General features: G+C 48.4%; 1 protein-coding gene across 6 annotated transcripts; it reads left to right on the top strand.

Moving 5' to 3' along the window:
* The first annotated feature begins 10,114 nt into the window (after window positions 1-10,114).
* IFNAR2 (interferon alpha and beta receptor subunit 2) lies at window positions 10,115-22,750 on the top strand. Of its 6 annotated transcripts, none has more exons than XM_072936393.1 (11): window positions 10,115-10,269; window positions 12,144-12,232; window positions 13,598-13,694; window positions 15,360-16,234; window positions 16,326-16,367; window positions 16,677-16,806; window positions 17,173-17,342; window positions 18,614-18,786; window positions 19,045-19,207; window positions 19,882-20,000; window positions 21,336-22,750. In XM_072936393.1, the coding sequence occupies exons 4-11, from the start codon at window positions 16,231-16,233 to the stop codon at window positions 21,990-21,992; spliced, it is 1,458 nt and encodes a 485-aa protein (XP_072792494.1). In that variant the 5' UTR covers window positions 10,115-10,269; window positions 12,144-12,232; window positions 13,598-13,694; window positions 15,360-16,230; the 3' UTR covers window positions 21,993-22,750. The 6 variants fall into 6 exon arrangements, with proteins under 6 accessions (XP_072792494.1, XP_072792482.1, XP_030143433.4 ...); XM_072936381.1 differs by lacking the exon at window positions 15,360-16,234 and adding an exon at window positions 12,310-12,454; XM_030287573.4 differs by lacking the exon at window positions 15,360-16,234.
* Window positions 22,751-22,863: the final 113 nt, after the last annotated feature.

Below are 22,863 nucleotides of genomic sequence, written 5' to 3'. Positions count from 1 at the left end.
CAGAGTCACAGTCACAGAGTCACAGAATCAGTCACAGAGTCACAGAGTCACAGTCACAGAGTCAGTCACAGTCACAGAGTCACAGTCACAGAGTCACAGTGTCACACAGTCACACAGTCACACAGTCACACAGTCACACAGTCACACAGTCACAGAGTCACAGTGTCACAGAGTCACAGTCACAGTGTCACAGAGTCACAGAGTCAGTCACAGAGTCACAGAGTCACAGAAACACAGTGTCACAGTCACAGAATCACAGAGTCACAGAGTCACAGTGTCACAGTCACAGAGTCACAATCACAGAGTCACAGAGTCAGTCACAGAATCAGAGTCACAGAATCAGTCAGAGAATCACAGAGTCACAGAGTCACAGAGTCACTAAAAACAGAGTCACAGAGTCATAGTCACAGAGTCAGTCACAGAGACACAGTCACAGAATCAGAGTCACAGAGTCACAGAGTCACAGTCAGAGTCACAGAATCACAGTCACAGAATCACAGTCACAGAATCACAGAGTCACAAAATCACAGAGTCACAGAGTCACAAAATCACAGAGTCACAGAGTCACAGAGTCAGTCACACAGTCACAGAGTCACAGAGTCACAGAGTCACAGAGTCACAGAATCAGTCACAGAGTCACAGAGTCACAGAATCAGTCACAGAGTCACAGAGTTACAGAGTCACAGTCACAGAGTCACAGAATCAGATTCACAGAGTCACAGAGTCACAGAGTCACAGAGTCACAGTCAGAGTCCCAGAATCCCAGAATCCCAGAATCACAGAATCCCAGAATCCCAGAATCCCAGAATCACAATCATGAGGCTGGAAGAGACCTCTAACATCATCAAGTCCAACCCATGCCCTAACACCTCATCCAGACAATTACACCAAGTGCCATGTCCAGTCTTTTTTTAAACACACCCAGAGATTTTGAGTCCACCACCTCCCTGGGAAGACAATCCCAGTGCTTTATTATTCTTTCAGAGAAAATTTTTTCCTAATATCCAACCTGCACCTTCCCTGACGTAGCTGAGGCTGTGTCCTCTTGTTCTGTCAGTGCTGCCTGGGGGCAGAGACCGACCCCACCTGTCTGCAGCCTCCCTTAGGGAGTTGTGGAGAGCAATGAGGGCACCTCTGAGCCTCCTCTTCTCCAGGCTGAACAGCCCCAGCTCCCTCAAATGTTCCTCACAGGGTTTGTGTTCCCAGCCCCTCTCCAGCCTTGTTGCCTCCTCTGGATGCGCTCAGGTGTCTCAAAGTCCTTCCCAACCTGAGGGGAACAGAACTTCGGGAAATGGCTTCACTTGGCTCTCAGGACAGAGCTGAAGGTCTGCCTGCAGCTGGAGAATTCCTGCTCAGGAGAGGAGCTGCAGGAGCCACAGGCCAGCCATAAAATCCAGGCCAGGGAGCAGGGCTGGGCAGCCCCAGGGCAGCTCCCAGGAGTGAGGAAAGAGAGGGACAGGAGCCAGGGAATGGCTCCCACTGCTCTGGGCAGGGCTGGGTGGGAGATTGGGAATTGGGAATTGTTCCCTGGCAGGGTGGGCAGGGCTGGGATGGAATTCCCAGATTCCCCTGGATCCCTGGCAGTGCCCAAGGCCAGGCTGGACACTGGGGCTGGAGCAGCCTGGGACAGTGGGAGGTGTCCCTGCCATGGCAGGGGTGGCACTGGGGGGATTTGAGGTCTCTCCCACCCAAACCTTGTGTGATTCCATGAATTTATGAGTCAAAGAGAGTGACACTAGACTTTCTAACTGAGGACAAAACCCAGAAATTGTTGCTGGGTTCTCTCTTTTCTAACTGAGGACAAAACCCAGAGGTTGTTGCTGGGTTCTCTCTTTTCTAGCTGAGGACAAAGCCCAGAAGCTGTTGCTGGTTCTCCCTTTTCTAACTGAGGACAAACCCCAGAAGCTGTTGCTGGTTCTCCCTTTTCCATGCCCTGCTCAGGGGGATCCAAAGGGGATCAGGCCCTTTAAAGGCTTCCAGGGACATTTAACAGCTGCAGTGGAGGTGACAGAAGAGTTGTGCAGGAAAAGCAGGGCCAGCAGTGGGTGAGGGCTCAGGAAGGGGGAAATGTCCAGCCCCAGAGGGATGTCCCCAAACAGCCCCAAACCCTGCCGGGGCTGAGGATTGGATCCTGCTCTCCTTCAGTCAAATGATCTGTGGCTCAGAGAAGGGAAATTATTTCATTTTTAAACTAAACACACAAGAAGTGCCTCAGTAAGGTGCCATTTCACTGAGAAAAAATCAAATTAGCACATTTATTTCCTATCTTCTCCCTTCATCCCTGGAAATCTGGGCTGCACCACAGGCACAGGGAAGGCAGAATTTAGCAAAGGCTAAATTTAGGAATTTCTCTGAGAGGATTCAAGGCTTTTTAGCCAAGGTTTGCAGCAGCAGGTTGGGGATATCCCACTAGGAAGAGGTGCTGAAAAGGAAAATGAAGGAGAAACACCCCCAGAAGAGATAAATCTGAGTATTAAACCCGTTTTATCAAGATTAATTGATTTAAGGAACATGAAACCTGTCCCTGCTGCTGTCAAACTAAAGTCATCCAGGCAAAAGCTGGGAATGAAAGCTCTGGGACAGCAGAGCTGCTGGAGGCCCCTCTGAGTCTCAGATCTGTGGGATTCAGCATTAAATGTTTGAGATCAATTGCATCAAATCCCTCTGATAAATCCAAGCTAAGGAGAGTTATCAGCCTGATCCATGGAAAGCAGAATAAAGGAACCAATAAAGCTGATTGTTCAAGAGTAACTGGATTTTACCTCCAGGTTAAAGCCAGGTAACTTTTGGAAGAAAACACAGACTGAGCATGATTTGTTCCAGTACCTACAGCACAACAAGAAATAATGCAACAAAAATTATTTCTTCTTTATCTTTTAATTAAAGTACATTTTCCCCCAGGAACAAAATCCAGTTCCACAGCATAAAAAAAGCCCAAAAATGAAATACAACTAATGAAATTAATATTTTATACCTCCAAAAAGAGGTTTTTTTCTTGAATCCTGTGAAATATTCCAAGTACAAAGCCATCCCAACCCATTTGCCCAAAAACCTGCTGTGGGTTGTTCTGAATCCACACTTTCACAATGTGTTGTGACAGTTTCAGTGATGAAAAAATAAAAATTATTAATAATCTGAGATAAATTTTCTTTGGTTTGGGCAACACAAGAGGCCACAGTTATTTGAGCCACTTATAGATGTGGAGAGGATTAAAAATAAACAGATTATAAATGTAATGCCTTGATTACACATGCAGGGTAACTCTCCCACAGACTCTGAGGAATACTTTTATCCCATATTTTCATATTTTTAATCCCACTTTTTATCCCATTTATTTCTACCAATTTTTTTTTTTTTAATTTTTAGGCAGACCTAACTTGATGGAACAGCTGAAAAAATTTATTTACAAAGCAGAACTGAGATCAAACAAAGCTAAAGAGAGAAAAGTCCTCTTTGAAAGGCAGAAACGTTATTGTCGTATCCCAGAGAAGAATTTGGGGCACAGGAAAGGAGAAAAAATAATTAGAGAGAAATTTGACAGAAATCAGAGATAATTTAGAGAGATTTTAGAGAGATTTTAGAAAGATTTTAGAGGGAATTAAAAGGTAATTTAGAGGAAAATTGGGAGAAAGGACAGGCCCAAAGTCCCCCAGGTCCAAGGACACAATACCAAATGTAAATAGAAATTAGAATAAAATTTATTTCCAAGGCAAAGAGATGCTCTCAAGGTTACTCCAAAATAAAGAAATTGGGGTTTTTATGCTTTTTGAATTCCTGGATCTGTCCCTTCATTAATTTTAATCCTCTCTGGGTTTCCCTCTGTTATGGAGAAGTGTGAGGGGAGATGTTTGTGCAAAGAAGGACCACGAGGTTTCCTGGTTTTATGTGCAGGATCAGGAAATTCCACTGCAGGGCAGCACCAGCTCAGGAACACTCTGTGCTCGGAGAGGGGATTCCATACACAGAATTCCCAGTGCTCTGAAGGGATGGTCACCCTGGACATCCAAATTTACACCACCAAAATCAGCTGTGCAAATACATGTCTGTGATATCTGCACTACAAGAAATAAACTGTATTTAACATTTAGTCCTATTTCTCCAAAGTATCCAGTCTTACTTGTAAGACCATCCTTTAAAACTGTTTTTTAAACTTTATTTCTCTCTCAGCAATATCTGTCCTATTCCACGGCGTTTCTGAATCAACATTCCTTATCTCAACATTTATATACGAATAGCTGCTGTGTGAAGCTTCTGTTAAACCCTGAAAACTCTCCAAAAATCTATTTCTCACAAATTTCCAGCAGGAAAAGGCGCCCCAGCATCTCCTGTGCCACCCCCAGAGCCAGAGCAACTCCTGAAAGTTCCAATAATTTCCTACAAAGAGAGCCCACGCTCCTCTCATCTAATTAGAAAATCTGCCCACGTGTTTAGCACCAAGCCATCCACTCCTTAATTGGAAAAAGTCAAGGGCAGAAACTAATTAGCAGCATTAATCAAAAGCAGGGGTCTAATGATAATTAACAACACGTCCCCACTACAATAAATGCTTTTATTAGGAGGTGTTTCAGAATTGTAAAATTAAAGGAGGAGTTTTGCAATGAGTGTTTCCAATTGCCATCTTCTGGCAGAAGTCTGCAGTGTTTCCTCAAAATAAAGAGTGGGATCAGGCTAAACAATGATTTTTCACTCGAGGCCTGTGAGTATTCACCCTGTTCGGCTAAAAAAAGAGAAAAGTGAAATTCCCAGGTCACTCTCAGGATGATTGCAGCCTGGGTCCTGCTGGGGCCAAAATGCTCCCTCCCATCCTCACTGCAGCAAAAAAACCCACCCAAGGGGAAGGGGAAACCACCAAATCATGGTACAGTGGGGGTTCTGCTGCTCTCCACCAGCGTGGGAGGCTACAAGGCTGAAAAGGGTGGCAAAGAGCTGAAATTTTGGGGGGATAAAGGGCTAATGAGCTGCAGAAAAAAAACAAAAATTAAACAAAAAAAAAAAAAACCAAAACCAAACCAATAAACAAACAAAAAATAAAACAAAAAATAAAACAAAAGAGAAAAAAGAAAACAAAAAAGAAAAAAAAAACACCAAAAAACCAAATGCCAGAGTCACTGCAGAGGTGTCCAGGGAAAAGAGGGCTGGAGGGGAGATCCCCCCATCCCTTCAGGAAAGTTTTCAGGAGTGTGGACGTGGCCAGAACACCCCAGAGATGAAACCCCTCTGCTCAGGGTCTGTGCTCAGCAGGCTGAGGCTGCTCTGCTTTAGGAGGGGGAGGAAGGTGAACCCTGCTCCTGCCACCCCTGGGGCTCTTTCCACACTCCCACCTGTTCTTCCCTGGAATTCCCGCTGCAGAGCTGACAGAAATTCATCCTCACGGCAAGGTGGAAATTCCCATCCCACGGAGAGACAAGGGCAGCAGTTGTTTGCTGCCAGCTGAGCTGCAAATGATGCTGTTAATGACATTATTAGAATATTAACAGCCATTTCCTCAGGAAAAACAAGGCTCTGCTGTGCCATTATTGCTTATTTATGGCCAGGAGAGCATCGAGGGAGGGCACAGCTCAAACAGGGGGGCTGGAGGTTCCTGTTGCACTCCCAGAAATAAAATCTGTGCCCACAGCTGCAGCTCCTGCCAGGCACGCAGCACATCTCCTCTCCTGCTCTGCCCCGGGGACAGCACAAAGGAAAAGCCTCAAATGGCACCAGGGGAGGCTCAGGTTGGAGATTGGGAAAGAAAATTTCCCTGGCAGAGTGGTCAGGCCTTGGGATGAGCTGCCCAGGGAGGTTTGGAGTCACTGGAATTGTCCCAGAGGAGTCTGGATGTGGCCTTGGGGACAGGGTTTGGGTGATGCTGGTGGGGCTGGGGTGGCACTGGGTGATCCTGAAGGGTTTTCCCAGCCTTGATTCTGGGATTTTGAGAAAATCCAGCACTTCCTAAACTCCTTTAGGGCAGGTTGGACAAGTCAAAGCTCTCTGGTGCTCAGCCTGGAGAAAAGGAGGCTCAGGGGTCCCTCCTTGCTCTGCACAGCTCCTGCCAGGAGGGGCAGGGAAAGGAGGAGAGGAAATGGCCTCAAATGGCACCAGGGGAGGCTCAGGTTGGAGTCTGGGAAAGAAAATTTCCCTCACAGAGTGGTCAGGCCTTGGGATGAGCTGCCCAGGGAGGTTTGGAGTCACTGGAATTGTCCCAGAGGAGTCTGGATGTGGCCTTGTGGACACGCTTTGGGTGATGCTGGTGGGGCTGGGTGATCCTGGAGGGCTCTTCCCACCTTGATTCTGGAATTCTGTGATCCTGACAGGGCCCTGCTCACGGCTTATTTCCCATCTGCTCAAACTCCGTGAGGCACAAAGCTTGAGCCAACCTCAAACTTCACAGGAGCAGCCAGACACCAGCAGAAATCCTTGTGCCACACCGTGTCCAGGGCCCAGCAGCTTTTGAAAGCTGAAATTCTCACTGGAAATTTAAATTTTCCACTCCTTCTTTACCTTTCTCTACTCTTTCTCTACCATTCCAAGCCCCTTTACTCACACTCATTTAATAATCTCATTTATTTCACTCAGACTACTCCTGTGAGTAAGATCAAGTAAATGCTTGCAGGGCTACAGGAACACTGAAATTCTGAAAATCCATCCCCTTTATTCAGCCTCCACGGGTTGGTTCATGTGCATTCCATGTTAGTCTATCAAATCCTGAGCAAAAGATTCCCAGGACTGGAAATCCAGCAGCTTTCCAGATGTTTACAGAAAGGAGAACATAAAACAAAACCCCCTGAGGTTCAGTCTTCACATGCCCCCCACACCACGGTGGCTGGGATTTTCCAGCATCCTCCTCCCAAAGGGTTCTATTGGATTAAGTTGTTTTTTTACTTTCTACAAGTTGGGTTTTTTTCCCCTAATTTTCTACAAATTAATTTCCCACATCGTCTTTTGGAACAAAATAATTCCAACTGCTCCACCACCACTATTGTATCATTTTGCTATTTCTGTGCTCCACCTTAGTGAGGAGGCAGAGCAGAGCGGGAGAAACAGAAATTGTTATTTCATCTGGTGTGTGCACTGACAACAATTGCCATCCATATTGATTAACCCGTGGGGATTTCAAGCCCACAGGCTGTGAAATCCCAGCTGAGGCAGGATCTGCTTTGGGTACCACTGATTGCATGTTCCTGTGTTTGTTTTTGTCTGAGAGCACTGGAAACCACTGGTGCCATGTGGAGTCTGAACATCTTTTTGCCAAGTTGGGATTAAATGTGTGAGAGGGAATTTCTTGTTGGGACTCAAGTGTTTATCAGTTCTTGTCTCTGTCACAGCCTCACAAACGCTGAGTTCTGCAGAACTTCACTCCAACAAACTCAAAATGGAGCCCATCTCTGTCTCCCCAAGGCCTTTTAAGGATAAACTGTCCAATTAAGAAATGGCACCTCAATTATTTTCACTTTTAACCCAATACCCAACCACCTGTGCCCACAATGGGGACTTTTTTATCCAATTGCACAAAACCACCCAAACCCATGGAGAAGAAGGAGAAGGAGAAGGAGAAGGAGAAGGAGAAGGAGAAGGAGAAGGAGAAGGAGAAGGAGAAGGAGAAGGAGAAGGAGAAGGAGAAGGAGAAGGAGAAGGAGAAGGAGAAGGAGAAGGAGAAGGAGAAGGAGAAGGAGGTGAAGAAGGAGCAGCCTCTACCCTAAAACCTCCCTCTTGCTTTATATCTATTCCTGTATTCTAATCCCTTAAACTCTGAGTTTCCTACCCTGTGATATCACACACTTCCATTCAAACCCCACACCTGTAATCTCAGTTTTATTACTGAATTTTGGGAGCTTCTCCACAGCCTCAGGTCAGTGCAGTGTTCTCCTGTGGTCGGTGCCTGGCAGCACAGAACTAAAGTTACTCTAAAACAGAGTAACCTGAGGAAAAAAAAAAAAAAAACAAAAAACCAACCAACCAACCAAACAAAAAAAACCCAAAAACCAAACAAACCCCCCCAAAAAACCAAACCAAACAAACAAAACCACAAACAAAACAACAACAACAACAACTAAAAAAAAACACCGCAGAGCAGTTATGAATTTTTAGCAGCCCCAGAAAGCATTTGATGGTCTTTTAGCTCAGCACTGTTTTTTGGTTTTTTTTAATGAGTTTAAATCACCAGAGATTCTGCCCGCTGACTGCAAACCCTGCAAGCTTCATTTGCTTCACTGAGGTGCCACAAATTCGCACAGAGTTTGGGTTAAAGAGTGATGGAATCATAGAGATGCAGAATGCTGTGGGTTAGAGGGAACTCAATGATCATTTAATAATTTAATTCCACCCCTGCCATGGGCAGAGACACCTTTCACTGTCCCAGGGTGCTTGCTGTTGTTAGCTACTTTCTGTGCTTGGATATTTAATTAAAACTTGCCAAGACAAAGAGCATAAATAGGTGTACACTGAATTTTAACACAGGTATTTCCCACCAGACTTCCCAATGGCTTTTCCAGTACTTTTTCCTAGAGAAACAGCATCACCTTCAGGCCAAAGAAAGACACATCAAATTTTTTTTTTTTAATTGGGAAATGTAGAAAAATACTTCTCAAAATCTTAATTCTCAAAATCTTTAAAAAAGAATATTTTCATTCTTTCTGAGCCAAGATTGAAAAAAATGAACGTAAAAAAAATTAGGACTGTACACAAATTAAAATAAATAGAGGGAAGGAGCAGTCCCTCCTAGTTCTGGATGCACTGAAGTTTCAGAAGAGCCCATACAGAAAAAATCAAGACAGCAAAAATATAAATCGATTTATTTTATTCTCTATTTCTTTGCAAAGGGCACAGGAGTTTTACCACGTACTGTGGCAATTTTTCTGCAAGCTGAAACCCCCAGTGACACCAAGAGAGACAAAAGGTCTCTGTGGTACAGGAGCAATTGAAAACAGGATGTTTCAGGTTGTGCAAGATGATGTTCTCAGCAGAAATCATATTTCTGCTCCAAATTCAGACATCAAACACTAAACCACAGAAGGAAATGCTGCTGCCATTGGCCTGCAGAAAGAGCAAAGGCTCTGTGCTGAGAGCAGCGTGGGCTGCTGAGGCTCCCCGCTGCTGGCATGGAACAGATCAGCTTTCAGGTCCACCCCAACCAAAGCAATTCCACAATTCTTGGGTGTTAAATCAGATTGGATTCGCTGTACCAGGGAAATCGCAGTGAACTCTTCAGGTTTTTCTCTGTGACTGCATTGAACAGGAAATTCAGCATTTCAGCTGTTCCCTCAAACACCTCCTGCCCTGCCCAGGGCACGGCCTGAGCTGCTCCTCACCAGCCTGGCAGGGCAGGAACCCCCTGGGAGCCCAACCCTGGGCTATGGAATCACCCCTGGAATGCTCTGGGGGGAAAATAACCCCTGGAGGGGCTCCAGGAGAGCTGCAGAGGGACTGGGGACAGGGATGGAGGGACAGGAGCCAGGGAATGGCTCCCAGTGCCAGAGGGCAGGGCTGGGTGGGAGATTGGGAATTGGGAATTGTTCCCTGGCAGGGTGGGCAGGGTTGGATGGGAGATTGGGAATTGGGAATTGTTCCCTGGCAGGGTGGGCAGGGCTGGGATGGGAGATTGGGAATTGGGAATTGGGAATTGTTCCCTGGCAGGGTGGGCAGGGCTGGGATGGAATTCCCAGATTCCCCTGGATCCCTGGCAGTGCCCAAGGCCAGGTTGGACACTGGGGCTGGAGCAGCCTGGGGCAGTGGGAGGTGTCCCCATGGCAGGGGTGGCACTGGGTGGGATTTGGGGTCTCTCCAACCCAAACCTGCTGCGACTCTGAGTCTCTAAACATGGAAGCGGATCAGCCACCGCTCCCGCAGCTTTCCCGCACAGCCAACAGCGCAGAGCCGGGGGTGGAGCGGGCCCGGAGGAGTGAGAGAAAGGGAAATAAGGGAATAATAGTGGTAGAAAAGGAAATAAAAGCAGAAACTGAAATAAAACCAGCGAAGCTTTCCCGCGGCTGAGGGGACAGGACGGCGCTGCTGGGCGGGGCCTGAGGGGAAAGGGGCGGGGCTCGGCGGATGGGGGCGTGGTTTGATGATGAGGGGGCGTGGTTTGTGCGCTTGGGGGTGTGGCTTAGCCGCATGTGGGCGTGGCCTAACGGAGGGGCGTGGTCACTCCTCCCCGTCCCCACCGCCATTTTCCGCTGGGCGCCGCCGCGGGCGGCAGCGCTCGGTATCAATGCGGGTCTATGGGCGGCGATAAGGGGCGATAAGGAGCGATGAGGAGCCGGAGCGGAGCCTGTGGGGAGTCCCCGCCGCGAGGTACGGCTGGGAGGGGGTGGTGCGAGCGCTGTCGTGTCCCCCCCGCTATCCCGGGCGCGGCCCTGCGGCGGCAATGCGGCGGTTCCATGAGGCGAGCGGGCCGCGCTCCCTCAGCCGCCTGAGGGGAGAGGTCTGGGCCGCTGCCCGGCTGCTCCGGGCGATTCCGGCAGGGCTCCGCGGCTCCGGGAGTGCTGTGCTGGCGCACCCTGAACCACAAACGGAGCCCCAGATCCCGCCGGGTTCGCCTGTGGCAGCGCCCCGCTCGCTGCATTGAGCGCGGCCGTGGCCTGGGAGGTGCCTGGGGGTGCGAATAGCACCGAGGCCTGGTGTTTGTGAGGAGTAGCGCCCCTCGGTTTGCGGAGCCCCCAGCCCAGGCTGGGCCATCCCCACGGGTCCCCGTGTGTCCCACGGGCAGATCCCAAATCCCTGGGGCTGGCAAAGCCCTCCCAGCCCAGGGAGTCCCAGCTGGGCCCCATGCCCACCTTGTCCCCAGCCCAGAGCACTCAGTGCCACCTCCAGGGGACACCTGCAGGGATGGGCACTCCAAAGCTCCCTGGGCAACCCCTGCCAGGGCCTGAGCCCCCTTTCCATGGGGAAATTGCTGCTGCTGTCCCAGCTGAGCCTGCCCTGGCCCAGCCTGGGGCTGTCTCTTTCCCGGCACTGTGGCAGTCCATGGGAAAAGGGCTGTTGGTCATGGTCTTGGGTTACTGAGGTTAGGTGATTTCTGTATCCTTAGGAGTGGTTTATCCAAAGTCTCCCAGCAGTTGAGAGGGAGAGTAATGCTACAGGCACAGCGTGGTTCCCTGGCTCGGCTGGATTCAGGATTTTATAGGGCTCCAGGGGTGCCAGGATGGTGCCAGCCTCTGCCCAGTGGTGCCAGTGGCAGGACAAGGAGCAGTGGCCAGGAACTAAACCACAACAGTTCCAGTCCAGCCCGAGGAAGAACTTCCTTCCCTGGAGGGGCAGAGCCCTGGAAGAGCTGCCCAGGCAGGGGCTGGAGTCTCCCTCTCTGGAGACCTCCCAAACCCCCTGGGCACGTTCCTGTGTCGCTGCTGCAGGTGGCCCTGCCTGGACAGTTTCAGAGGTCCCTGTGCCAGCTCAAAACATTCCCCTGCAGACATCCCTGCTGTCAGTCAGTCTCTCTGCCTCTCTCAATATTCCCATAAGCTGATTTATATAAATAAGTAGACCATCTGCTTGTTTCCGAGAACTGGGGAAGAGTTTTTCTGAAATATGAGCCTCTGACTTTTAAAACCTCAAAGCTGCTTTTTTTTTTTTTCTTTTCTGATTGGAAGCAAATATAACCCCATTTAGTCTGAACCTGCGAGCCTCTAAACTGATCCCAGGGCTGGAGCCCCTCTGGAGCCAGGCTGGGAGGGCTGGGGGTGCTCAGCTGGAGAGGAGAAGCTCCAGGGAGAGCTCAGAGCCCTGCCAGGGCCTGAAGGGGCTCCAGGAGAGCTGCAGAGGGACTGGGGACAGGGATGGAGGGACAGGAGCCAGGGAATGGCTCCCAGTGCCAGAGGGCAGGGCTGGGTGGGAGATTGGGAGTTGGGAATTGTTCCCTGGCAGGGTGGGCAGGGCTGGGATGGAATTCCCAGATTCCCCTGGATCCCTGGCAGTGCCCAAGGCCAGGCTGGACACTGGGCTGGAGCAGCCTGGGACAGTGGGAGCTGTCCCTGCCGTGGCAGGGGTGGGATGGGATGAGGTGTAGAGTCCCTCCAGCCCCGGCCAGCTGTGAGTCCATGAGCTCCAGATGTGGCTGCTGTGCCAGTGTGCCCTGAGCCGTGGGGCTCCAGGCAGCTCCCGGGGTTCTCCGTGGGCACAGCCTGGCCTCAGGGCCTGCTCTCACTGCTGATTCCATGTGCTCTCCACAGGCACTGCTGCAGCCCTGAAGAGGAGGAGTAGCAAAAGCTCATCTCAGTTCTGACAGAAATGGTTTTCCTCTGGAATCTCCCTGGCAGTGGTAGATCTGCAGAGGACATCCAGCTTTAGACAGCTGTGGAATCCTGGAGATGAACACATTTTATCACATTTTCTCAGGAAGGTGCTGAACAAGTCACCTGGCTTTGAGTATGCCTCATGCAGGAGAATCCTTTGTTCAGCAGGCAGAGGCACACGGGAGCCTGCTGTGATTCCCAGAGTGGGATTGTTGCTGTCCTGGCAGCATGGCCAGCAAGGATCCAAGGTACACCCACACATCCCCTGGGCAGGGGGTGCTTGGACAGGGCCTGGTGTGAACTGCAAGGGTTAACAGGGAAAGGAAGTGTTTTTACAAGTGAATCCAGCATCCCCAAGGCTTTCTCCTGAAGGGAACACTTTGAACAACCCGGGGAATCCCAACCTGCAGGTGCAGCTGCTCTTTGCAATGACTTTTGCTTGAATGAAGTAATAAAGTGAGGGGGATGGAACGTTCCCTGAGGCTGTGGAATTGTCAGTTGCACAGAGCCAATTTGCTAACATTTCTCCAGTGATTTCCTACACTCCTGCTAGAACTCCGAGCACAGGGAGATTGACTTCTCAGATAAGGGATTTTAGTTAATCTGAATTTAACAGATGACTTCTGTCCTGTGTTAATATATGAATATACAGGGTTACATATGAATATACAGAGTGTTCTTTGGCATGATTTTAAACTGGTTGTTTTGGAGGGAAAATAATTCCAGTTGTACTTGCAAATAATGTTAAGTTAAAAAGCAGTTAATTTTTGTTAAACCTGAGGGGAAGATTCTTTAGAAGTAGATATACCCTTGCCCAGCTAACTCAAAACCAGGTCCTGTGGATATTAATATTATGGGGATGTTAAATAGAGTAAAAAAAAACAGTGAAGGGTTATTTTAACAGCTCTTATGCATTAAAAATTGTAACATAAATTTAATAACTTCTTTATAATTAATTTTTGCTAAGCTCCCTGTTCATCATTTCTCTTTCTGGAAATGTTTCTTACAATGGTGATGAGTATATTTCAAGCAAAGCCAAGCAAGTTTTGTTTCCATTGTATAAATGAAGTTGGAGTGAGTGGCATTGAATTTTCAGATACTATCTTAATGCAAAGTTAATATAAATAATCATACAGTGGCTTCTGCTTTATTTGAAGTGGTAGGAGACCCTTCCCTGTGGAAAAGGGGGAGTGTTGTTGCCATGAAAATGGACAAAATTGCCATAAAATGATAACCATCAGTCCCCCCGCCCAGTAACTCTTCCAGTACCACTGCCCTCCTTCAGACACTGGAGAGTGAAAGCAACTCTGTACAGAAACCTTGGGTTACTTAAAAATTATTTACTAAGGTGATAATTTAGTAAAATGTGCTTGTTTCTCATGTATTTGTAGGAACTGCAGCAAAATGTTCCTTTGGCAAGCAGAGAGGTTTGTTTGTTAACCTCCATGAGGACTCCAATGGATGTGCCAGTGCCTCTCTGTCAGCTTGGTAAGTACCTGAACCTTTGGGTTAAAGAGCAGCACTGCAGGGAGCTCATTCATTCCTTAATAATCCTGCTGAGTTAATGAAATAAGCAAATCTCGGGGGTCTGTGTGTCAGGATTACACCAAGAGTGTAAAAGTCTTTTTTCTCCCAGCCAGAGAAGGAGTCTGGATGCGCAGGGTCGGCTTCTCAAGGTTGTTTCTTTTTCCTTTCCTGTAACATTCTCTGACCTGCTGAGCTCTGCCCAGCGGGCCAGCCATGGCGTTCTGTCCTGGACTCTGACAAGAAACCACCATGGTATGGTAGAACTCTCCCTGGAGTAATCTCAGAGTAAGGAGCTCTTGTGATACCCCTGCGTGCTCCATTCGGTGCATAAACCATGAGCAGGGCTGGAGCCCCTCTGCAGCCAGACTGGGAGAGCTGGGAATGTTCAACCTGGAGAGGAGAAGCTCCAGGGAGAGCTCAGAGCCCTGCCAGGGCCTGGAGGGGCTCCAGGAGAGCTGCAGAGGGACTGGGGACAGGGATGGAGGGACAGGAGCCAGGGAATGGCTCCCAGTGCCAGAGGGCAGGGCTGGGTGGGAGATTGGGAATTGGGAATTGTTCCCTGGCAGGGTGGGCAGGGCTGGGATGGAATTCCCAGATTCCCCTGGATCCCTGGCAGTGCCCAAGGCCAGGTTGGACACTGGGGCTGGAGCAGCCTGGGACAGTGGGAGGTGTCCCTGCCATGGCAGGGGTGGCACGGGTGGGATTTAAGGTCCCTCCCAGTCCAGACCATTCCATTCCATGGTTCTGCCTCCCTGCACATCCAGGAACTCTCAGGTACATGTGAGGGTTTTTATTTTTCATTCTGAGTTTTCCCAGCACTCCTCAGTTTCTGGATTAGCAGGTGAAACAAGCACAGTTTGGCTCAGCTGTACTTGGTGTGAGAAGGGGTTTTAGGATCCTTTAATTCTATAAAAAGGGTCAGATCAGCATCCCAGAACTCCAGACTGGTTTGGGTTGTGAGAGACCCTAAATCCCACCCAGTGCCACCTCTGCCATGGCAGGGACACCTCCCACTGTCCCAGGCTGCTCCAAGCCCTGTCCAGCCTGGCCTGGGACACTTCCAGGGCTGGTAGAGACTCCAGATAGGCCAAGATGCTGAAGAAGATTCCCCACACAATTTCCAGACCATCTGTATTTCCCCAGGCTGAAGCTTCCCAGTTACTTGTTCTAAGATATTTGTCTTGGCTGTGTTTCCTTTGAGTGTATCACAAACAATTTTGCAACTCTTTGACTTCCTTTGCTAAACATGTTTGTTCAAACAAAGTTCAGAGGCAATGGGAGCTCTGAACTGAAAGGAATTTGGCTTGGGTAGAGAAGAGGCTTTGAAAAATCAAATAATGTTAACTGGAATGCAGCAGCAGTTCAGCAGACACAAATTATTACAAGTCTAAGCTTGTGCTCAGATGATGATAATAGTTAAAATATTGCTTTATTTATCCTCACTGGATGTTTATTTCCAAGTGGGTGATTTCCTACCTGGTCAGAAATCCATTGTTCTACATTTAGTTGCAGTTAAACCTGGTGTTTGTGGATCTCCATAAAGATTATTTAGATTTTCTAATTCAAGGCCCAGATTTCTCTTTTCACAGTCATGGTGACTGTGGTACATCTTTTTTAACACAACAGGTCAAGACAAAAGAGAGTTTTATGAAGATAAGGAAGGAACTCTCCAGATTTTCCCATGGAATTGATGTAAAACAGAGAAGAAATGTGTTTGGAATTAAAGTAGTGACTTCTTTGGCCAACTGAGTGTGGGAGTCAGCATCTGAGTCAGAGGCATGACCACAAAATGCCTTAAAACAAGAACAGGAAGTTTCTCCTTGTTGCACTCAAAGCAGAAGGAAGGCTGAAGGGGCTTGAGAAAAAAATAATTTGAAGAGTGAGAACCAAAACTTGCACTTCAAAAGTGTTTTGAAGCACTGTGTTGAAAAGATGGGAACAATGAGAAGCTGGGTTGGTCAAGGAAAGGAATCCTGGATGCAGAGAGACCCTGGGTGGATCACAGCTTCCTAGGGAGGTTTTACAGAAGATGTAGGAACTTGTGGAGTGGCAGGATTGCCAGAGAAGCTGGGGCTGCCCCTGGAAGTGTCCAAGGCCAGCTTGGAGCAGCCTGGGACAGTGGGAGGTGTCCCTAACCATGGCAGGGGCGGTGGAATTGGGTTCTTTAAGGTCCCTTCCAACCCAAACCTTTCTGGGATCCATGAGAGTGAGTCAAGCAATAATGGAATATTTTCCCAGATCAGTTCTAAAATTCTTGGGATGGCTTGAAAAGGTGTTTGAAATCCAGTCAGAGTCCTCTGAGACATGATTTGATGAGAACATCTTGGGTGTTTTTGCTGACACTGAGTCTTGAACCTCACATGAGGGAGCAGCGTCAGGATCCAGGACCCAGCTCCTCCTCAGGTTCATGGGCACTTCTCCCAGGCTCTGGAGAAGGAAGGAAGTGTAGGAAAATCTGGGAAGGTGTGAAAGAAAGTAACAGTTCCACCAGGGAGTAATGGGTATGAACCCAATTGTTGCAAATGAATACCTGAAATAAAAGTCAGGTCCTGTGGATACACCAATACATTAATACAGAGTTTCACTTTCCAGTGTGCCTGACCTTTCTGTCTACAGCTGTTTGCAGCCTGCCTGGTAAGAGTGTTACCATCTTTAAAATGTTTTCCCTAACACATTTCATAGCTTGCACATCCTCACCAGTCATCATTGTGGAACTTCATGCTTTTTGGAGAAAGAGAAATGTACTCCATGTGCACAGTGCTTTGCATTGCTATGTCTGTTGTGCTGAGCTCTCCCCTGTGGCTGCTTTTTGGGGCAAATCCTGAACTGCTCTGAATGGGTTTATTTATTAGAATTGTTGCAAAGCTCAGAGTTGTTTGTTGCTTGTGGTTTTTTGTTTGTTTGTTTGTTTTTGTTTTTTTTTTTTTATTTTTTCCTTTCTAGAAAGAATTTTGGAGGGGCTTCCCTACAACCTTCAGATGGACTCCCACAATTTCCAGCACATTTTGTCCTGGCAGGCAGAACATGACCCAGCTGTGCCAGCATCCTACAATGTGCTGTACAGAGACCGCAGGCAAGTCACACTAAATAAGGCACAAATTCTGCTTTTCATGTTCATTGGCCCAAAGAGGGGGGAGCTTTGGAGTGCCCATCCCTGCAGGTGTCCCCTGGAAGTGGCACTGAGTGCTCTGGGCTGGGGACAAGGTGGGCATGGGCACAGCTGGGACTCCCTGGGCTGGGAGGGCTTTTCCAGCCTCAGGGATTTGGGATTCTGGGAAAATAGTAAAGCTGAGGTTTTCTCTGTTTTTCTTGGGTTTTTTCTTAGTTTTTCTGGGGGTTTTTTTGCTTGTTTGTTTGGGTTTTTTTGTTTGTTTTTTTTTTTCCCTGAGAAATGCCCTTCTCACATCAGAATTGAGGCTCTTTTTTCTCTTTTCTGCAGGAGCCAGAGCTGGATGAGTGCTCAGCAGTGTTCAGGCATTGCCCAGCTCTCCTGTGAGCTGACAGAGGAGTTCAAGGACACATCCCCTGAGTATTCTGTACTTGTTCAGAGCATTGGAGGAGCTCAGGTGCTCAATTCTTCTGTGCTGCGTTTTGTGCCACTCACTGAGAGTAAGATCTTGCTCTGCATTTCTTCTTTTTGTAGTTTTCATTAGCAGCTGATGCCTGAATTATGTTCTGCTGCCTTTTCTGTAAGACTTCACACTGACTTGGTTGGTGGCTATTTGTATGTAGTATTTCATATATCTGTTACAAAGCCTAAAGTACACAGATAAGTTTCTAAAATTAGTAGTTCTGATAAAGGAGTGAGGCTCTGGTTTTGAAATAAGTACATTATAAATATAAAGGAAATACAGTAGTGCATTGACAAACACCAAGTAAAAATCTCCTGACTGTGTAAGGTACATAACTTTAAAAAAAAACATTGTTTTTGTGTGTTCAGATAGTGAATGTTGAGTTAAAACATGCCAAGTCTGCACCAGGTGTAGGGAAGAGATTAATTGTTTGTCCATCAATCTGCCCTTTTCCACGCTGAAGAGACTTGTCTTTATTGCCAGAGGTGGCTTCACCCTTGGCTCTGCTTAAAATGGATTTTTCAGCTAACAGAGGCAGATATTGAGGAACAGCTGGAGAGCTGTAGAGGATGAACTGATGATGTTTCCCCTGAACTCAGCAGAGGCAGCTGCTGTGCCCCCTTCCAGAGCCAGAAATGAGGGAACACTGTAGGGAATGAGGAGACTGGGACAAGGAGAACTGAAGGAGAACATCCTGAGGAGGAGCCCTGCAGTCCCTCAGCAGCTGATTTAATAAAAAGGACAGGACAAGGGGGAATGGCTTTCAGCTAAAGGAGGGCAGGGCTGGATGGGATACTGGGAATTGGGATTTGTTCCCTGGCAGGGTGGGCAGCCCTGGCACAGGTGCCCAGAGCAGCTGGGGCTGCCCCTGGATCCCTGGCAGTGCCCAGGGCCAGGCTGGACACTGGGGCTGGAGCAGCCTGGGGCAGTGGGAGGGGTCCCTGCCATGGCAGGGGTGGCACTGGGTGGGATTTGAGGTCCCTCCCAACCCAACCCATTCTATGATTCTGTTCTGTACTTTAACCTCAGCTTCAATCTCAGGTAGATACAAAGATCACATTTCTGTGAAGCTGGAGCAAAGCTCTGTCCCCTTTCTGCTTTTCTTCCAGTCCTTTTCCTTTAAAATCAGGCCATGTGGGAATGATGATTTGGCTGTGGAAGTTAAATGTTGCAAGGCCTTGTGGATATACAGCAGTGACCTCTCTGGAGTGTGCTGAGCCAGCTCTGTGTGCATCACAGAAATGGCATTGGTGCTGGATAAAGTGTGTATTTTTCCATCATTTTTTCCTCTTTCTTGTTTTCCAACAGCAATTCTGGGACCACCAGAAGTGAATATCACTTCCTGTCCAAACTGCATCAATGTCACCATAAAGCTGCCAGCCTCTCACTTCAGAGCCAAGGGGAAGCTGCTGTCTTTAATTGATATCTATGAAGAGCTGGATTATGACATCACACTGAAATCACTGGATGGAGAGCATAAGGTAGGGAAATTTGGGAATAGTTGTGCTTTAGGGGAGGAACACACAGGGCATGAAATGGCTCTGATGGTTAACAGGTTCCCAAAACCAAGTATGTGAATAGAAGCAAAAGAAAACATAAAAGTAGATTGCTTAGAAGAAAAGAGAGAGCAGGGCCAGCAGAATCTGAGCTTCCTTTCACTGCAGGGGGCAGGTCTGGAGGAGGGAGCAGGGGCTCTTTCCAGCCAGTGACTGACTTCAAAACATTGTTTTTCATGGCAGAGGCCACGGCAGAGAACCACTGAGGAGGTGTTTAGTACTGTCATTGAGGAATTGTATCCCAGCAGGAATTACTGTGTGTCCGTGGGGGTCACTGCATCCCTGAACAGGAATTCTGTCCCCTCCCCCTGGAAATGTGTCACCACAGACTCGGAGGCTCGGCAAGGTGAGGGAGCTGAGGTGCAGGGGGCTGGTCTGGGTGTGCTATGTGTTCTTTTGGTGTAGGGACACGTACAGTTCAGTCCTAAAAAACAAGTGATCACAGAATCATGGAATGTCCTGAGCTGAAGGGACCCCCAGGGATCCCCCAGTCCCAGCCCTGCCCTGCCCAGACCCCACCAGCCCCACCCTGGCAGTGCTGGCCAAAGGCTCCTGGAGCTCTGGCAGCCTTGGGGCTGTGCCCATTCCCTGGGCAGTGCCAGCACCTCTGGGGAAGAACCTTTCCCTAAAACCCAACCTAAATCCCTCTTGGCCCAGCTCCAGCTGCTCCCTGGGTGCTGTCCTTCAGAGCCTCACTGGCAGAGAGAAACATTCCAAGAGACAACCATTGTGGGTATTTAGGAGTGAAATATAAAAAACCCAACCAACTTTGGGGCAGCAAATCTCTTGGTTATCCCCTGAGCCATACAGATCTCCACTAACTCTGCAGAAAGATGGAGTCACTTCTTTTATAATTCCTGATGCTAACTTGGGATTTGGTCTTGTTTTGAATTTGACTTTCACAGGTCCCTTCTAACCAAAATTACTGGTGATTCCTAATAGCTATTGTGACTGGAAGATCTGGAATGTGATGGTGGGATACTTCCTCCATGTGTGTTTATTTGATTTTTTTCACTCCAGGGTACCATGAAGTTGCAGTGGCAGGTGCTGTCTGTGTTTCACTGATAATTGCTGCAGTCCTGAAGTGTGTGCATGCAGCAGGTTTTATTTTCCCGAAGTTTTCCCTTCCTCAGACCTTGGTATGTAACAGCTCTCAGATCTGCCCTTTCTGCCTGGCAGCAGGATGTTTTAACAGCTGGAATTCCCAATCTTGTGCTTTAGGTACGAGTTCTGTAAGAGTACAGAATGTTTGCATTTGCAGTTTACCTCAGAGATGATCTCTAGGCTGTTAAGATCAGAACTAATATTCAAAACCATTTATTGCTATTTCTGTGACAAGAGAGTAGCAGAGAGGATCATCCCACCCTGCTCAGGGGGAACATCCAGGAATATTCCTCCTGGTTCTGGTCCCCACAGGGCACAGAAGGTGTGGACAGGCTGGAGTGGGCCCAGAGCAGGGCCAGGGGGTGAGCAGAGGGCTGGAGAGCCTGCCCTGTGAGGAGAGACTGGAGGAGAAGTTGTTCCACTGTTTAATAATAATAAAATAATCTCTCTTGGACTTCTTCTGTGATCAAGCACAGGGGGAGCCAGTCCAGAGCCAGCTAATTTATTTCCATAGATTGAATTGCCACTAAATTTCAAGCAAAAAAACCAAGACTTGTTTCTATATTTTAGCTTTTCTTGCTTGTTCTATTTTTTACAGTCTCTGACTTCTTTTCCATTTAATTCTTTAGAGTTTTTCAGCATAGATATTTTTCATGTTTTACAAACATACCCAGAGCAGATGGGTATCACTTTTTTCTAAGACTTTTTCCATGTTTCTGTTATTTGCTATGTCATCACTCACATCCCAACAATTGCTGAACACATTACTAAGGAATGTCTAAGGTTTATTTATTTATTATTGTCAACATGACAAATGCTTCAAATATTGAATAATCCTCTGAAGTGCAGAGGGAAGACAGGGCTTGGGATGTTCAAATGGCAAAGATTACTTCAAAATATAATTTCTAAAGGATGTGAAAATTGCTCAGCTGAGCTGAGCAATTGCAAGAGTTGAGAGAGTGACAAGATTCAGCTCACCCTGGCAGGGTGGGCAGCCCTGGCACAGGTGCCCAGAGCAGCTGGGGCTGCCCCTGGATCCCTGGCAGTGCCCAAGGCCAGGCTGGACACTGGGGCTGGAGCAGCCTGGGACACTGGAGGTGTCCCTGCCGTGGCAGAGGGATTGGAATGTGATGATCTTTTAAGATCCCTTCCCACTCAAACCATTCAGGGGCTCTGTGATGTTCAGGAATGGAAAAGAAGGAGTGACCCTAGATATCCTGAACTCTGCAGAAAAAGCCCAAACTGTGGCACAGAGGGAATAATTTGTTTGACAGCCTCATGGCTGGAGGTTATTTGGGGTATTTTTTTGTGGTGTTGTGTGCATATGTTCAAAAGTGGCTGAGTGGATTTAATTCCTTTTACTCTTCCAGGCATGCATCAAGAAGGTGGCCTACTCACCGTGGGTGTCTGAGTCAGAAACACTGGCCTCTGTGGAGATCATCCCCAGAGAGGTGAAAAGCAAGGCCAGGCGCTACAGTGACAGCAGTGACAGTGACAGCAGTGACAGCGACAGCAGTGCCCTGTGTGACCACAACTACACCAGGCGGGACAGGCTGGGCAGGGGCAGTGTCCCCCAGGGCTGTGACACCCGCAGCAGCCTGAGGCAGTACTCGGAGAGCAGCACCTGTGAGCACAGCAGCAGCCAGGCTGGGGACATGCCAGCTGCTGAGCCACAGGAGCTCCAGGAGCACCCTGGAGGGGACAGAGACACGAGGAGCCAGTTTGGGGACAGCGGTGAGCCCCAGGGGAGCAGCGGGTGCTTCACCATCAGCCTGCACACGGTGCTGCTGGGAACCCTGGAGCAGGACGGGCACGGCTCTGCAGCTGCTGCCCCAGCCCAGCAGGATGCAGGGGACTGGCACTGTGCTCGTGCTCTGCAGGAAAAGCTGCTGGAGGACACGGGAAGCGGGCAGGGGACACCTTGTTCTAATGGCTTCCATGAGTGGCAAAAGTCCTCCTCTTCCTCTGAGGAAAGCGACTCTTTGGGCTCAGACACAGAGCAAGTAACGGGGTACATGAGGAGATGAAGAAGGGAGAACTGCTTTTACTTTATAACGTAGGGACCAGTGTTGTCCAACTTTTATTTCTGGACTGAACACACAGGTGTTGTCCTGTCATTAGCATTGTGTGAGTTATGGCTCCTACAGAAAGAGTTGGGGGTGTTTGTCTGGAGAAGGATCCAAAGAGACCTTAGAGCCCCTTCCTGTGCCTAAAGGGGCTCCAAAAGAGGGGCTTTGGATGAGGGATGGAAGGACAGGACAAGAAGGAATGGCTTCAAACTGACAGGAGGGCAGTTCTGGATTAGAAATTGTTCTCTGTGAAGGTGGGTAGAGACAGTTTTCAAGGCCTGGAGGGACTGGAGCCAGGGAATGGCTCCCACTGCCAGAGGGCAGGGCTGGGTGGGAGATTGGGAATTGGGAATTGTTCCCTGGCAGGGTGGGCAGGGCTGGGATGGAATTCCCAGATTCCCCTGGATCCCTGGCAGTGCCCAAGGCCAGGTTGGATGCTGGGGCTGGGAGTAGCCTGGGACAGTGGATGGCTGGTCTCCCAGCCAGACCACTTTTACAATTTTTTTTATTCTTTATCTCTGTCACTGGATTTTTGTGAAACCTGTTCTTCTGGCTGGATGCTGTATTTGTTGGTCAAGTGGAACAATGAGGGCAGAGACAGGAACACTCAGCTGACAAAAGAGTGGATCGAGGCATTAATACACTTCTCCAATTTATTTTTATATCATTTTCTACGATTACTCATTCATATTAAAATATTTTTCTAACATTTAAAATCCCCACTCTGAGCAGCCCCAGTGTGTGAGGGGGAACAGAGATGGCCTATGAGGGAACCGGAGTATGATCTGTGGGGAAGGGCTCGGGCTACCGGGGCGCCCTCAGCCCGCTC

Source organism: Taeniopygia guttata, chromosome 1 (assembly GCF_048771995.1).
Source record: "Taeniopygia guttata chromosome 1, bTaeGut7.mat, whole genome shotgun sequence".
Classification (NCBI taxonomy): Eukaryota; Metazoa; Chordata; class Aves; order Passeriformes; family Estrildidae; genus Taeniopygia; species Taeniopygia guttata.
This window is presented reverse-complemented; position numbering and strand designations above follow the sequence as displayed.

Excerpts from the sequence above, each read along its gene's own strand:
- IFNAR2 (XM_030287573.4), top strand. The coding sequence starts at position 13,652 with ATGAGGACTCCAATGGATGTGCCAGTGCCTCTCTGTCAGCTTG. Across the intron at positions 13,695-16,325 it reads AGTGCCTCTCTGTCAGCTTG|TGTGCCTGACCTTTCTGTCT; the intron begins GTAAGTACCTGA and ends TTCACTTTCCAG. Across the intron at positions 18,787-19,044 it reads CACTGGATGGAGAGCATAAG|AGGCCACGGCAGAGAACCAC; the intron begins GTAGGGAAATTT and ends TTTTCATGGCAG.